This window comes from Danio rerio, chromosome 18, assembly GCF_052040795.2.
Source record: "Danio rerio strain M-AB ecotype USA chromosome 18, GRCz13ab, whole genome shotgun sequence".
NCBI classification, from domain to species: Eukaryota; Metazoa; Chordata; class Actinopteri; order Cypriniformes; family Danionidae; genus Danio; species Danio rerio.
In genome coordinates this window covers 20,856,079-20,871,390 of record NC_141038.1, presented here as the reverse complement: position 1 = coordinate 20,871,390, position 15,312 = coordinate 20,856,079, and the positions used below count along the sequence as shown (strand labels likewise).

Genomic DNA, 15,312 nt, shown 5'->3' with positions numbered 1-15,312 from the left:
AATAGTTCTTACCATCAGCTGCTTGAGGTCTGCTCTTTCTGCTGGATTTTTGATTAAACTGATAAAGGAAAATCAATGAAACAAATTATGATTATTTTTTTTTAATAATGTGTCTGTCTAGAATTACATATCTCAAGTAACGAAATATATGTTTATAGTTGTATTTCACATGAAATATGTTTGTGATCACTTGGGCAAGACAGTTCAGAAAATATACAAGGAAAGTGAAATAAATGCTTCAAATTAAAGCTTAATCGCCAACATTTTGCTCGCAAACACAGAAAACTTGGACCCGTTTTATTATTTTTCCATCGCCATGTCCACTCAAGGACTACAATAAGGCGACATTTCAATCTATGCCCCTAGATGGCGCAGTAAGCACCGCTGAAAAGGCTTTTATTCAACAGATGCTTTTATCTAAAGCAGCTTTCAGTGCATTTTGCTTCTCAACAGTTTGCCAGTTGCCTTGTAAATCAAACCAATGACCTTGGCATCACTAATGCCAAGCTCTACAGGAATAAACTCAAAGATAACATCTTTGCTTACCATTTGTTTACAAAGTCTTGAAATTCTGCACCAAAGATACTTGGTAGCTTTGGAGGTGGCTGAAAAAAAACACAGCTCCATTAAATCTCAGCGAAGCAGCCAATAAATCCTCACTTTAATTAATTCACTGCCATAAAACAGTTTAGTGATCTTGTAAGCGCCACTGAAAGCTTACTTCATTGACAATATAATCAAGTAGCTCAAATATAGCCATGGGAGGTCTGCTGTCTGGACCGTATGCTGAAAAACAAACATAAAAAACATATATTATCTCATTATATTAGTTCCATTATCAAGTACATGAGTTTTAACTCACAGCTGCCAGGTCGACCAGGGGGCCTGGGTTTTGGAGAAGTGTCACTGGCTGATGGGTCTCCCTCCAGGGGCTGACCGAAGATTTGTTCCAGCTCTTTGGCATCAGGTGGTGGGATCGGGAAGCGTCCGATGGCCATCTCCACCAGAGAGAGACCCATGCTCCATATGTCAGACTGGACAGAGTAGTGAGTGCCTTGAAGGCGTTCGGGCTACAGATGGACACGGAGAAAAAGGAAAATCACAAGGGGAGGAAATGAGCGCTATCATACAGGAAGAGATTTGATGGAAAACAGGAGCCTGAACAAACAGATGGCACCCATGAGATGATCCAAATTAAACATCAAGGGGAAAATGATTAGGTCAAAAATGTACCAAGAACTTAATTATCTGTGACTGTAATATAATATAATATAATTTAATATAATATAATATAATATAATATAATATAATATAACATAATATAATTTAATATAATTAATATAATATAACACATTTTAAAATACTCTAAATATTAATTAACTCTATATAATATAATATAATTATAGATTAATCTAAAACTTAACATTGTGTAGATATAATATGTAAATTAATACATTTATATATACACTCACCAGCCACTTTATTAGGTACTCCTCTCATTACCGCAAATTTTTAATCAATCACATGGCAGCAACTCAATAGCCATTTAGGCATGTAGACATGGTCAAGATGATCTGCTGCAGTTCAAACCGAGCTTCAGAATGGGGAGGAAAGGTGATTTAAGTGACTTTGAACGTAGCATGGTTGTTAGTGCCAGATAGGCTGGTCTGAGTATTTCAGAAACTGCTGATCTACTGCGATTTTCACGCACAACATTCTCTAGGGTTTACAGAGAATGGTCCGAAAACACAGGCTCACCAACACTGGACAATAAAAGATTGAGAAAAATGTTGCCTGGTCTGATGAGTCTCGATTTCTGCTGCACATCCTGATGGTAGGGTCAGAATTTGGCATCAACAACATGAAAACATAGATTCATTATGCCTTGTATCGATTTAGGCTGGTGGTGGTGGTGTAATGGTGTTGGGAATATTTTCTTGGAAAACTTTGGGCTCATTAGTACCAATTGAGCATCATGTCAATGCCACAGCCTACCTGAATATTGTTGCTGACTATGTGCATGCCTTTATGACCGCAGTGAACCCATCTTCTGATGGATACTTCCAGCAGGACAACGTGCCATGTCATAAAGCGTGAATTATCTCAAACTGGTTTCTTGAACATGACAATGAGTTAACTGTAATCAAATGGCCTCCACAGTCACCAGAGCTCAATCCAATAGAGCAACTTAGGGATGTGTTGGAACGGGAAATTTGCATTATGGATGTGCAGCCGACAAATCTGCAGCAACTGGGTGACCATGTCAATATGGACCAAAATCTCTGTGGAATATTTCCAGTACCTTGTTAAATCTATGCCACGAAGGATAAAGACAGTTCTGAAGGCAAAAAGGGATCCAGCCCGGTACTAGTAAGGTGTACCTAATAAAGTGGCCGGTGAGTGTATTTTAAATAATTTCATAATATAAACATTTCAAATCTATATGATAATGTTAATAGACCAAATAATTTTGTATTGTAAAAATAAAAAATTCTATAATACCAATAATATAATAATAATAAATAGAATTATCATATAATAATAATAGTTAATATATAATAATAATACATTTTATAATAAAAACAAACATTAAATTAACATTAATATTCTACAGTAACTAATTTTAAATAACTGTATGCTTATAGTTCTAATAGACTGAAAAAGGGTAAATAAGCATATATATATATATATATATATATATATATATATATATATATATATATATATATATATATATATATATATATATATATATATCGAGACATATTTAATATAAATATTGAATTGATTATTAAATATTCAATATAAAAACAAAATTATAATGCAATATATTTATATAATATAAAATTCTATAACACATACATTCATAAAATTAATAACTACATTAAAGTAACAATTGTAATTAAAAACGTAAGATACTGGTAAACATAAAATGTAAATCAACCAAAAATTAAAATATACATTTTCTATTATGATATGTATTGATTTTGTTAAATTATTAATAATCAATAATCAATCAATCAAACTATATATATATATATATATATATATATATATATATATATATATATATATATATATATATATATATATATATATATATATATATATATATATATATATATATATATATATATATATATATATATATATATTGTTTACTTACAGACATGTAGGACCTGGTTCCCACGAAGGAATTGGCCATGGAGTCAATGAGTTGTCCACTCACACCAAAGTCACACAACTTGATCTCCCCACGCGAGTTGACCAAGATGTTAGATGGCTTTACATCTGCAAGGTTGAGACAAGGTCTTCCCTTCAGTAAGTTTCAACAAAAATAATAAATCAACAGAAGATGATGCAAGATCATCATTTACCTCTGTGCATGATCTTGTGTTTCTCCCGCAGGTATGACAGACCTTTAATCACCTGCATGAATGAAGACAAAACAGATCCAGACACATTAAGCAATGCCCATTAGCCTTATTTCTGTAAACAGTCCACATGACAGCCATTTGAGAAGGAAATACTGACCGCAATGCTAACTTTGCCCAGTATTTGTTCTGGGATCTTGCCTGCTTTCTTAAGGCACTGGTCCAAAGAGCCGCCATCCTACAAGAAACAATATTTATGGAAAAATGTCCACCACATACCCTTATAAAGCGTCGAATTATGGAAATGCAATGACTTTAAAGATGCCATAGAGTGCATTTATTCAATATAATAAATTGTTCTAATTCTCCACAAATGGGTTTATATGCTTGTTTATAATTACATAAATTAACTCTAGAGCGAAAAGCTTAGTTTTGACCATATTTGGAAAGGTCTTGAATATTAATGAGTTTTGCTCTGATATCGCAGGTCATGTCAGTGCTCTCTCTCTCTCTCTCTCTCTCTCTCTCTCTCTCTCTCTCTCTCTCTCTCTCTCTCTCTCTCTCTCTCTCTCTCTCTCTCTCTCTCTCTCTCTCTCTCTCACTCACAAAGTATTCTCTTTATTATCAAAAAGCATTTACCTTTATGCCACAAGAGTAACCTAGTTTGCTCCTTAGTTATGTTCTGGATGAAATATAGTCTAAATTATAATTATAATATGCAAAGGTGACAGACAGAGATGTATTTACAGTTTTTGTATTTAGATGTATTTTAAAGATTTAACATATGAAAACAGGCAGGAATTAATATCAACTTGTGCATAAATAGATGAGTTTTATAAAGTTTATTAGTGTCCGTTCACCTTGGAAATTTTACAGTAGGAGCTCAGTGATGCATAAATGTGCATTAAACACTTATTTTTAGCAGTGTACATGTGTTTGTTGCCTTGTTACAAACATTTGCAGCAAATTTCACAATATACCCATCAAACTAACAAAAGATATATTTAAACAGAAGTTATACCACTTCAGGGTGGCGCCGAATAGTTTTTAAAAACCATATATATGCTGAATTTTGTGTTCTGACATGCTGTGAACATAGTGGTTACCGCCTGCTTCAAAAAACTTCTCCTTATTAGTCTCCCTGCCACACCTATTTACAAAATAAGAGTTTCACATACATAGTGTGTTTAATCAATAACTATAGAATACACAAGACATGTCACTCTTTGAAATATCTTTTTGAATGGGGAAAAGTGTAACTGTCAATATGAATATGAATATGAATAAAGCCCCGCCTACTAGAACAGGAGCCAATCATCGATCACTTTATGGTAAAAAAGCCCGCCTTCTAGTATTATTCTGCAATGCCCATGTATATCTGATTTTCATTCTATGGCACCTTTACGTATACTTAAAGGATAAATCCTAAAATAGAGGTCTGCATTCCCGCGGCTGTCCCGCAGGCGCCGCGGGACCCGACCAGATTTCTACGGCGCGGGTATAAATTTCCGAATAAACGGTAACGGGTTTAATTTGGGACGGGAGCGGGCTGTCTAGCAATATCGCTCCCGACTCCCGAGTGAGCACGCGTATGTATGTGTGTAAATGAAATAGCGAGATGCTGTGTTTAGCTTGTTTGTTGCAGTGTGTGTGTGTATGTATGCCCACGCACGAATGAGAGATATGTGTGTGTGTGTGTGTGTGTGTGTGTGTGTGTGTGTGTGTGTGCGCAGATAGAGCTTTGCCTGTGTTTGTGCTTGGTGCTTATGAGTGTGTGTTAGAGGGCGCGTGCGCGCGAATGAGAGAGAAAGCTTTGTCTGTGTGTGTGTGTGCTTGGTGCTGTGCGTGTGTGTGTTTATACAGACAGCTTGTTATAGGCTGTCTGGACTGTATAACTGTGTGATTTTCGGTTTTGTTCTCCCCCCGCTCTTTAGCGGGATCGGGCGCGGCGGATAGAAAACGGGGCGGGTCAGGCAGCGGGACATCAAGTGCTTAATATAAGCGGGAGCGGTCGGGTTCCGGCTAAAACCTGGCAGGAGCGGGATTCAAAATTTAGTCCCGCGCAGATCTCTATCCTAAAACATCCATCTGGATAGATTGTCAGATGGAGTATATGCACACACAGACTTTTCATTTAAGTCAGCCAGCCCCAGGGCTTCCGGTTAATTGTCATTCCATACAAAATCGGCACGTTTAAGATCTGATTTCTTTACAAAAACAGCGATCTTCACTGCCTGGCTGAGATACATTATAATGTAGGTATTAGACCAAACAAGAAACACTGCCTTAAATGATATTTTTCTGCATAGTGTCTTTAAAACTTGGATATTAATTTTACCCCAGTATTTTCAAAGAAATTTCTGCGCTAGCCTGCATCTAATGACGGCGCCTGCGTTTAAACAGTTTTTAGTTTCTTTTTGCACTTCAACAACTAAATGGATGCTTAAGTCCATTTAACCGATTATATTTGAATTACATTACAACATCAATGCTGTAACATCCTTATGAAATAGAAAATAGTTACATACAGCTTTCACCGAAAGTTCATTATTGGCTGAAATACACTAGCTGTGCATAGAGCCCATTTAACAGTAGTGTGTATAGATTTATATATACAGACAGATAAACTCTCATTTATCTCTTTATGATTGAGAGAAGGCAGTACCATGTTCTCCATACAGATGCTGATCTCTCCGTCGCTGTAGAAAGCCCCATAGAAGCCCACGATGTAGGGAGAGTTACATTCATGCAGCACCTGCAGCTCTCTGATGATCTGATTCCTTATTGCTGGCTTAATCTCAAGGTGGATCAACTGCATAAAAAATAAGAACAAATCAAATTTAATATGACCCTCATATTATTAAAATAGAAGAGGTGGAAATTAGTTTTTTGTTTCACAAGATGAGAAATACTGTTGAAGCCAAATTTATTCGCCCTACTATGAATTTTTTTTCCAAATATTTCCCAAAGTGATGTTTAACAGAGCAAGGAATTTCTCACAGTGTTTCCTATAATATTTCTTCTTCTCGTGAAAGTCTTAAGCCCTGATTAGATCACACAAATTTCGATGAATGTTTTTAAAAATCATTACTATTTCGTCACAATTTCCTTCACAATTTAGAAATGACAAATGGACATCGTGACACAAGATTCAATCGTTTCTTTTTGTGTAATGTGATATAGTTCACGACAACCGATACCATGCCTGCGATGCCTCACAACACCAGAATGACAAGCATGTTACATTATTATCACGTTTTTCAAGTTGAGTTCCGTCACGTGGGTGAAACTGGCCAATAGAAGTACATAATTTCTTGGTTATCTCAGCAGGTGCTACCGTTAATGCGCTGGTCAGGTAATCAAAATATAGGCTGCATATTTACTTATGAGTGGGTCACAGGTGGATAAGATCAATCATTGGGTCTGCAAACTTTAACTACCTTTTCTAAAATATTAAAGGCTTTTAAGCAATTTTATCTGACAGACTTGCACAAATATGCAGACATCTACATTCTCTGACTTCTGACTTCTCTCATCCTTCCAACAGAGTTTGTTCTTACGAGGAAATCTGGGAACATGTTCAGTGCTGTGAATACATTCTAAAAGCATTCCCTGCTTATTCAAATTTGTCATTATTAGTGTAAACAGTTTAATATGGGCTTGTCTGAAACTGAATAGTTCACTTTAATTTAATTTAGGCTAGATTATTATTTTATTTAACAAACCAACACAATCTCATGGCAGTTCATGTTTTGGCACATATAGTGGACTTGTTTTGAAGGGCTTCACCTTAAATGTTATTCGTTATTCTTTATTATAGAAAAATTGACCAACAAAAGATACATTAAAATTAAGATTAAAATGATCAAAAACAAAATACCTTTCAAAAAGATATTTTTTCCAAGTTTGATCCTATCCATGTCATAACGAATGCCTTTAAATAATGCAGTTATTAGTTATCAGCAAGCATCAGTGGTTTTTGAGAATGAAATAAGATTAAAATTAAGATATATTGTTATAGCAACATGTGTGGCTGCTTTGGGAAATAGCGCTCGTTGTAGACAACACGGGAATGTGTAGTCGGTCACATTTGTTACCCACAACAAGTCAAGATTTTATCAAGGAAAAAGAATAAAATAAAATAAAAATAATTGCATAATTTGACATAATGACTTTCGTAACTGACAATAAAAATAGTGTGATCTGACTGGGGCTTTATTAGTTTTATTTTGGCTAGAATAAAAGCCTTTTTTTTTAAATTTCCCAGGTTCTGCTGGTTGCAATTCCTGAATTTTCATTGCCAATCTTAAGCCAATCGTAATAGGTTGTTTTTGGTTCAATTTGGAATTTCCCCAACCATCGCAGAGCCCAGGGGACCAGAGTACGTGCTCTAGCTTGGCTGCCCTTGGTCCTTTTTTAATGTATTTTAAGGTCAATATTATTAGACCCCTTAAGCAATATATTTTTTGATTGTCTGCAGAACAAATCATCATTATACAATCACTTGCCTAATTTACCTAATTAACCCTTTAAATGTCACTTTAAGCTGAATACTAGTCTCTTGAAAAATATCTATTAAATATTTTTTACTGTCATCATGGCAAAGATAAAATAAATTAGTTAATAGGAATGAGTTGTTAAAACTATTAAGTTTGGAAATACATTGAAAAGGTCTTCTGTTAAACATAAATTGGTGAAAAAAAATTCAGGAGGGCCAATAATTCTGGCTTTAACTATATTTTGGTGATAAAGGGATGGACATGGCCAGGAAGAATTGTTCAGAGGCAGGATAAATCTATGCTTTCATGTTGTTTATGCCAAACTGTTACTATATTATACAATTAATATTTATGAAAAGTTTGAAGCTCAAACGGATGTTCGCTGTGTCTTTCTAAGTGCAGTACACAGTGTAACGCTGAAGCCTCATTAATTTCCCTCAGTACCAGGCAGAGCTTCTCTCTGTAATTGCCAGGGTGTCTGCATTATACAGCCAGCTGATAAGGAGTTGCTTCTCCGCATGCATACTGTCAGTTCTTTGTTTCATGTATGCTGTAAAAGAGTTGTTTGGATTTGTTGCTGACTGCACTCCAGCTTGTTTGCTTCCCTGGGAGCTCTTATATTAAGAACCATTTGTTGCATCACACTATGTAGTGCACTAGCTATAATCTGGCAAAAAAGAAACGTAGATCAGGAGTCTCTTAAACTGTTCTGTCAACTGCTATTAGTTTGACTACATGTTCAATAAATGTCAACGTATCCATAGAACAGAATGTCAGGCCGTATTCCTGCAAGGTCTGACTTCTTCCAATCTATAAAAAGACATGATGTTATGAATAGCTGATGCATTCGAGACATTGGAGAAGCAGCACGGGTTTTGATGTTCACAGCTCTAAAACAGCATCTGATCGATTCTAGGATGGTAATGACAATCAATGGATGGCAGTGACCTTTCTTGCAAAACTTGTTGCTGAAATGAACATACTCCATTGTTTGTTTTACTAAAACTTACCTTCCTGGCCATGATGAAGCCTGACGGCCTGTGTAAGACTTTAAACACAACTCCTCCATTGCCTGCTCCCAACTCGCTGATCTTCTCGAAGTCATCGTCTTTTAACTCTCCGACCTTCTGCTTTTGGGTGAGGAAAGCTTCCAGGCGTTTTTTCTGCTGCTCGTCCAGCTCCAGTTCCTCCAGCTTCTTCTGCAGAGCTTCCAGATTTGTTCTAACACAAAACACAGATAGAAAAGTTAACTTAATCTTTAAAATTGTGCAACTACATTTAATGGAATTTTAAATGGGCAATAAAACTGGTATCTGTATTTATTAAAGGAACACCATTGGTAATATCGATTGAAAAAAATCAATATGTTTCGGTATGAAACCCTAAAGTTTTATTAAAATGTGGCTTCTGAGTATGCGCTTCGAAATGAATGCCAAAAAAGCTGCAGTCTTATTAGAGTTTGAGCATGCGATATTCTGTGGGGCGATGCTGCGAAAAGGTGCAGGATTAAACTACCTTATTAGACATTTTAAAAAGTGTGCAATTGATCCATGTTTTAAATTTCTGTCCAGAGAGGTCATGTTTTGATCCTCGATTGGTCTCACGTAGTCACGTAAGCCCAATGTGACCACAGCTTTAGTGAAGTTTCACAAACTAATTTTGAGAGGAGCACTTAATATGATCGTCTACAGCTGATCTTTATTGCTAATCATTAGCTAGCCTATTAGATCATTCTAAAACTACTATAAATATCCTGCCTAATCATCTATCTCCAAGCTCAGGGTTCTCTTCCTGAACAAGATGCCCAACCTGCTATTATAGTCAAGCATTATCTAAGTGTGAAGCTTAGGGTGTAAATTTGTAATTTCCAATGGAGGTGCATAACGTGCACGACGCGCACATGGGAGCGATGCACACATGGTGTGTAAGCAGCGCACACGTGACGCCTGAGCATTTTCCAAGTACACCTAGTTGAAAACATCTGAACTTTTCCAAATGCTGCGAGAGCACCACGATTCATGTAAGTACAACTAACCAATCTGCTTCAAACTTTGTATGTATACACAGTTATATTATATACAATATACACATTTCAGTAATAACAGCAGACTAATACCTCAGACAAACACAGAGCACCCAAACACTGCAGTGCTTTTTCATTTTCTTCATGAACTTGTATCGGAGCTGAAGCATTTTGTCATCCTCTGAGAAAACAGGTGATATTTGTCGTGTTATGAGAGATGCCAGGTGAGCCAAGCGCAAAAGAAAATTAAAAATGGTGAAGGAAACCACACGCTTGTGCTTGTCACTTCAGGTCAGAATAACAACACACTTGAAAATGAGTACGGTGGCTAGCAGCAGTGAAGAGATTGTAAATAAAAAAGGATGCAAGGACGTCGCCAGACTGGCTTTTTGGTTTCTTTTCTTGTGCATCCCAGCCACTAACACCCCATCTGAAAGATTTTTTTTAGCATAGTGGTAATTTAGTCATCCAACTTCACAATTTGTAGAGTTGTAATGTGTATTTGAATGATGATGGCTGGTTCCTTTACTTGAAAGCCAAGATTTGATTATCAATATTTGTTTTGTTTAGAGTTTGAGATTTACGGTATCATTATTATTCACACTTTAATTGTTCAGCATTTAGACTTTACCATTATGCACACTGTTTGTAACATTTTATTTATCAAGTTTAGGAGTCTCTTTAACACTTATGTTTATTTTATTATAAAGAGATGTGATATTTTGTTTTAAGTGGTTAAAAAATCCTAATATTCCTAAATGGATTGTTTTAAAATATTTAATAATTATCGATATTAAATGATATGAAACATGATATTGTGATAATTATTTTTGCTATATCGCCCAGCTCTAGTATTTAATTTTTTGTATTTTTGAATAATCCAAAAGGAATGAAATGCATATTGTTGATACTTGAATAACTGATGTTAACAAAATTAATTTCCAGACTGTCCAGAAGTTAGTGGATGAGATCCCTCAGGAGACCATCCACCACCTCATCAGGAGCATGCCCAGGCATTGCAGGGAGTTCACACAGGCACGTGGAAGCCACACACACACTGCTGAGCCTCATTTTGACTTGTTTTAAGGATATTACAACAAAGTTGAATCAGCCTGCAGCGTGTTTTTCACTTCAATTTTGAATAAGACTCCAAATACAGACATCCATGGGTTAATAAATTTGATTTCTTGAAATACCTGTAATTTTTGGTGTCAGCACATTCAACTATATTAAGAGCAAAGTATTTAATAAGGATAAGGACAAGGACGTGTTATTGTAGCGTTCCCTAAATTTTTTGAGAAGTGTATATTTTAAACCCCCAACCAACCCACATAAACGACAATAGTCAAAATAATGCAAAAAAGTGATCATAATCATAATTTTGACATCTTTTAATTGGTTCATCAATAAGAAATAGCAAATATTTTTAATTAAGTAAATAAAAGCATGTGGACTTAATGCTTATGTATATATACTTTAATTTTTTATGCGTTTCTGTATAAACCTGTCAGGTAATGCATAATGTCACTGATACTTGCATAATTTTACTAATTTATGGTAACAAAAAAATCAATATTATTATACTAATATACTTAAAATATTGGGTAGAAATGAATGGCTCCTCACATTTTAAATATATTAATAGTATCACAGATTGGTTTGGCAAAAGTTAATTACATCTAAATATTGGAAAAACAAAAGAGCTATGTCTGAGAAGTAAAACAAGTACAATAGATTCAAGATTTTATAAACCAGTAATCCCAAATGGAAAAATAGTAGAGTAGATTTCAAATTGTAAGTATTTAGGCACAATTATTGACAATAAACTGAATTTTAAACTAATGTAGAGGCTGTTTATAAGAAGGCAAGTAAGTGCCTCAGTCTCCTCCGCACGTTGAGAAGTTTAAACTTTATTCAAGTTTGACTTTAAACATGGCATATAGATCATTAATAGAGTGTTCTCACATATAATACTGTTGCATGGTTTGGTAACAACACTTAAACAGAAGAAGAAATGATCAATCAGGCAAATAAGATAACTGGTCATAAACAATGTTCATTGCAGATTATATTAGACTCTTTTATGGAAAACACAGCAATTGCGATTTTTAAAGATAATACACATTCTCTTAACTCAGCATTTGCAGTGTCACCAACAGGGCACAGGTTTAGAATTCCTGAACCCAGAAGAAATGCTTCTAAAAAGTAATTTATCCCAATTGCAGTTGTTGTCTTAAATCAGTTTACTGTTTAAAGTGAATGGGATGGTGGACAAGAATGATTTGCAGTATGTATGGGGCTAATTAAGGGCTGTGTAATTAATCAAAATTCAGTTTCGATATCGATTTTGGCTTCTAATGATTATGAAATAACATTAATCGAGATAAAACAATTATTGAATAATACACAGCTCCCTTTCCAGTTGTACACATTTGTTGCTCAGCAAAGCTCAGTTTTATGTGAAAATTACTGAAAGCATGTACTGTAATGTAAATTTTGCAGCACGAGATGCACATAATTCATTGATGTACATTTGAATCGTTCATGTTTTCAAAAGCGTGAAAGAAATCGCGTGCTGTGTGTATGCGCTCAGCCTCAGAGACGAGCAGAGCACACAAATCTAAAGTCTTCCTAATGTGAGCCCCTTAATGGTCAAATACATGCAAATTTGTGTCAAAACATGGTGTTAAGATATTGTTCATATTAAGCCTCATTTATGTAATAAACAAACAAGTTGAGAATCAAAAGACATGTGAAAGTGAAACCATAAATCAGAACCGTACTGCTCTTAAAGTCACAGTGCGCAATATTCCTGCTGCCGACTTTTTTTATCATTAATCAAAAAAGAAAAAGCAAATCACTCACTGCTTTTGACTAAAGGATTTTTGTAGCAATAATTAACGTTTGTTTTCCCTAAAGTAAAGATGCTTAAAGCAGTTTGTTTCATTTTTTATTCTACTGTATTTATTTCCCTTTACTTATTTACAAGGAGGAAAGCATATATATATATATATATATATATATATATATATATATATATATGCACACACACACACACACACACACATATACATACATACACACACACACACACACACACACACACACACACACACACACACACACACACACACACACACACACACACACACACAATTTCTGTTTAACAGGAAAGAAAATATTATTTCAACCCATTTCTAAACATAATAGTTTCTTCTGCAGACAATCAAAAAATATATTGCTTAAGGGGATAATAATATTGATCCTAAAATGGCTTAAAAAAAATATTTAAACTTGCTTTTATTCTAGCCAAAATAAAATAAATAAGACTTTCACCAGAAGAAAAAATACTGGATGTACTGCAATACACTTTAGGAAAAAAAAAAAAAAAAAGAATTCACAAGAGGGCGAATAATTTTGACTTCAACTGTATATCGTTTTGAATAATCATGATTTTTCCCATAATAGAGCAGCCCTAGGTTAATTTGGTTTTTATGTTTTTATGTTGTTTTCTTGATGAGTGTTGTTATTGTGTGTTTGTTGTGTGTATGCAGTTGTTGTCAATCAGACAAATTTCCTTTCTGTGCCAAGCAGAATGGACAATAAAGTTTAAACTAAATTAAATAGTTTTCACCAATTGAAACGAAGCTAAAATAAAACAAAATCTAAATATTATGTGAGAAAAATGGAGCAAATGAAAATGTTGAGAAATGCTGCTTTGACATGCAAAAATATCAATAAACTGGTATAAAAATGTAAATTAAATCCAAGTAGAAACACTAAAAACAATTAATTCCAAAAAAAAACCCAACTAAAACATAACCTAAACATATATTAATAAAAACAATAAAAGTATATAAATAATACTTAAATAGCATAGCTACAGTCTTATCCTGGCTTGCACAGAACTAAAAAACAGAAATTCCTCTCTCAGAAGAAGATCTCTAGCAAGCTGTAACACATTTCCATCCTTAAGGCAGAACTCATGTTGGAATAGTGAATAGGTTATTATACAATGTGTGGATAAGTGGAGGGAGGGCTTTATAACATCTTCCTAAAGCTCAGTCTTAGGAAACATGGAGTTCCTCTAAGCATGAGAGCCTTTTCCTTGGCCTTGTTGTCATGGTGATGTATTTCCTTAGCTTTCTGCTGGAAGAGCGAACTTCCATGACCCTCCACTATCCAGCCTCTCTGCATCTCCTCCAACAGCTCACCATTGCTCACCACAGCTTCATTCACCAGGTCAGCTGGGGGAGAAATGAATCTATGGCCCTGTTTCCATTTGGTAATTCCACAAGTCATAGCTAAGATGCATTGCATTAGCATTTCCTCCTGGTATTGGCATGCGTTCAGATGCATTCTTTGTTCCACTTTGGCTCAAATGATGTCAAGAGTGTCTGTGATATGTCAAGACGTGCCGTGAGAAAGTGAATCTGCACTTTGTATTCATACTTTGCTGCGATGTACACACAGATTTGATCAAAATGACCATCTAAAACCTTTTCATGTTGCTTGCTAACTCATAAGATGCATAACATGAGTTTATTATCGCTGAAAAAAAATTCACTGGATTCACTCTATTATTTGAAGGTAAGTGGTTGCAAAGAATTTATATGGGCTGAATTTAAACAAACTAAATTTAACAATGTTCAACTTTAAATACAGCCTATTTGTAACCACCTACCTTAAAAACATTTAGTAAATCCAATGAATCTTATTTTTCAGTGAAGTAGTCATGTCTTGAGACTCTTCTAGCAAAGTGAACGGACAAAATTAATCAGAAAGGATCACAAAAGATTAATTTGAATACATAATAATACCGGTTGGTTTTTACACAGAAAATCCCAAGCTGTTAATGCAATCAATAAATATGCATCTTAAAAAGGATAGTTCACCCCAAAATTAAAATGTAATCATAATTTAATTTAATCTCAAATGATTATAAACTTAAATTATACATTGACTATTGAGTTTGTGTAAATATGGTTCAGTGCACTAAATTAAAATGTTTATCTCATTAGTTAATCAAACTTATTTACGTCTTCAGTGTTTTGTAGGATAATGAGCAGATTCTGACCTAAATGGGTTATGTCAACAGGGATAATAAAACTTATTTATGTTTTCAAGGTTTTCTTTTGTAAGATAATGAGTGGATTCTGACCTAAATGGGTTATTTTAACAGAAATATGATTCTCAAAGTCAACCTATTCTTTAAGATAAAACTGCAAATTTCACTGAACAGTGACAGGTTTGCTTTCCTGACGAATGGATGATTATGAAAGATTACACTAACTGTTTAACTTCTGTGAGCATAGGTGTCTATTAAAATCTCAGTGTAACTTTACTTTACTTTTAGGCTACTGTATATGTGGATACAAACACCTATGTGACAAGAAAAGTGTCGCTTATAGGGTCC

The 15,312-nt window shown here is 34.7% G+C and overlaps 1 protein-coding gene and 1 long non-coding RNA gene across 3 annotated transcripts in view; one reads left to right on the top strand and one right to left on the bottom strand.

The window, feature by feature from the left end:
- Nucleotides 1-15,312, bottom strand: part of map2k1 (mitogen-activated protein kinase kinase 1) — a 32,515-nt gene that overhangs the window by 781 nt on the left and 16,422 nt on the right. The window contains 9 exon segments of one of the 2 annotated variants that reach the window (NM_213419.2): nucleotides 13-58; nucleotides 547-605; nucleotides 722-786; nucleotides 863-1,070; nucleotides 3,167-3,291; nucleotides 3,378-3,429; nucleotides 3,535-3,612; nucleotides 6,040-6,186; nucleotides 8,884-9,094. In NM_213419.2, coding sequence (NP_998584.2) covers nucleotides 13-58; nucleotides 547-605; nucleotides 722-786; nucleotides 863-1,070; nucleotides 3,167-3,291; nucleotides 3,378-3,429; nucleotides 3,535-3,612; nucleotides 6,040-6,186; nucleotides 8,884-9,094 — 991 coding nt within the window. 2 annotated transcript variants of the gene reach the window in all.
- On the top strand, nucleotides 9,657-11,077 carry LOC147832806 (uncharacterized). The gene is made up of 2 exons (XR_015514914.1): nucleotides 9,657-9,893; nucleotides 10,842-11,077. It is a non-coding gene; the product is annotated as an uncharacterized LOC147832806 (long non-coding RNA).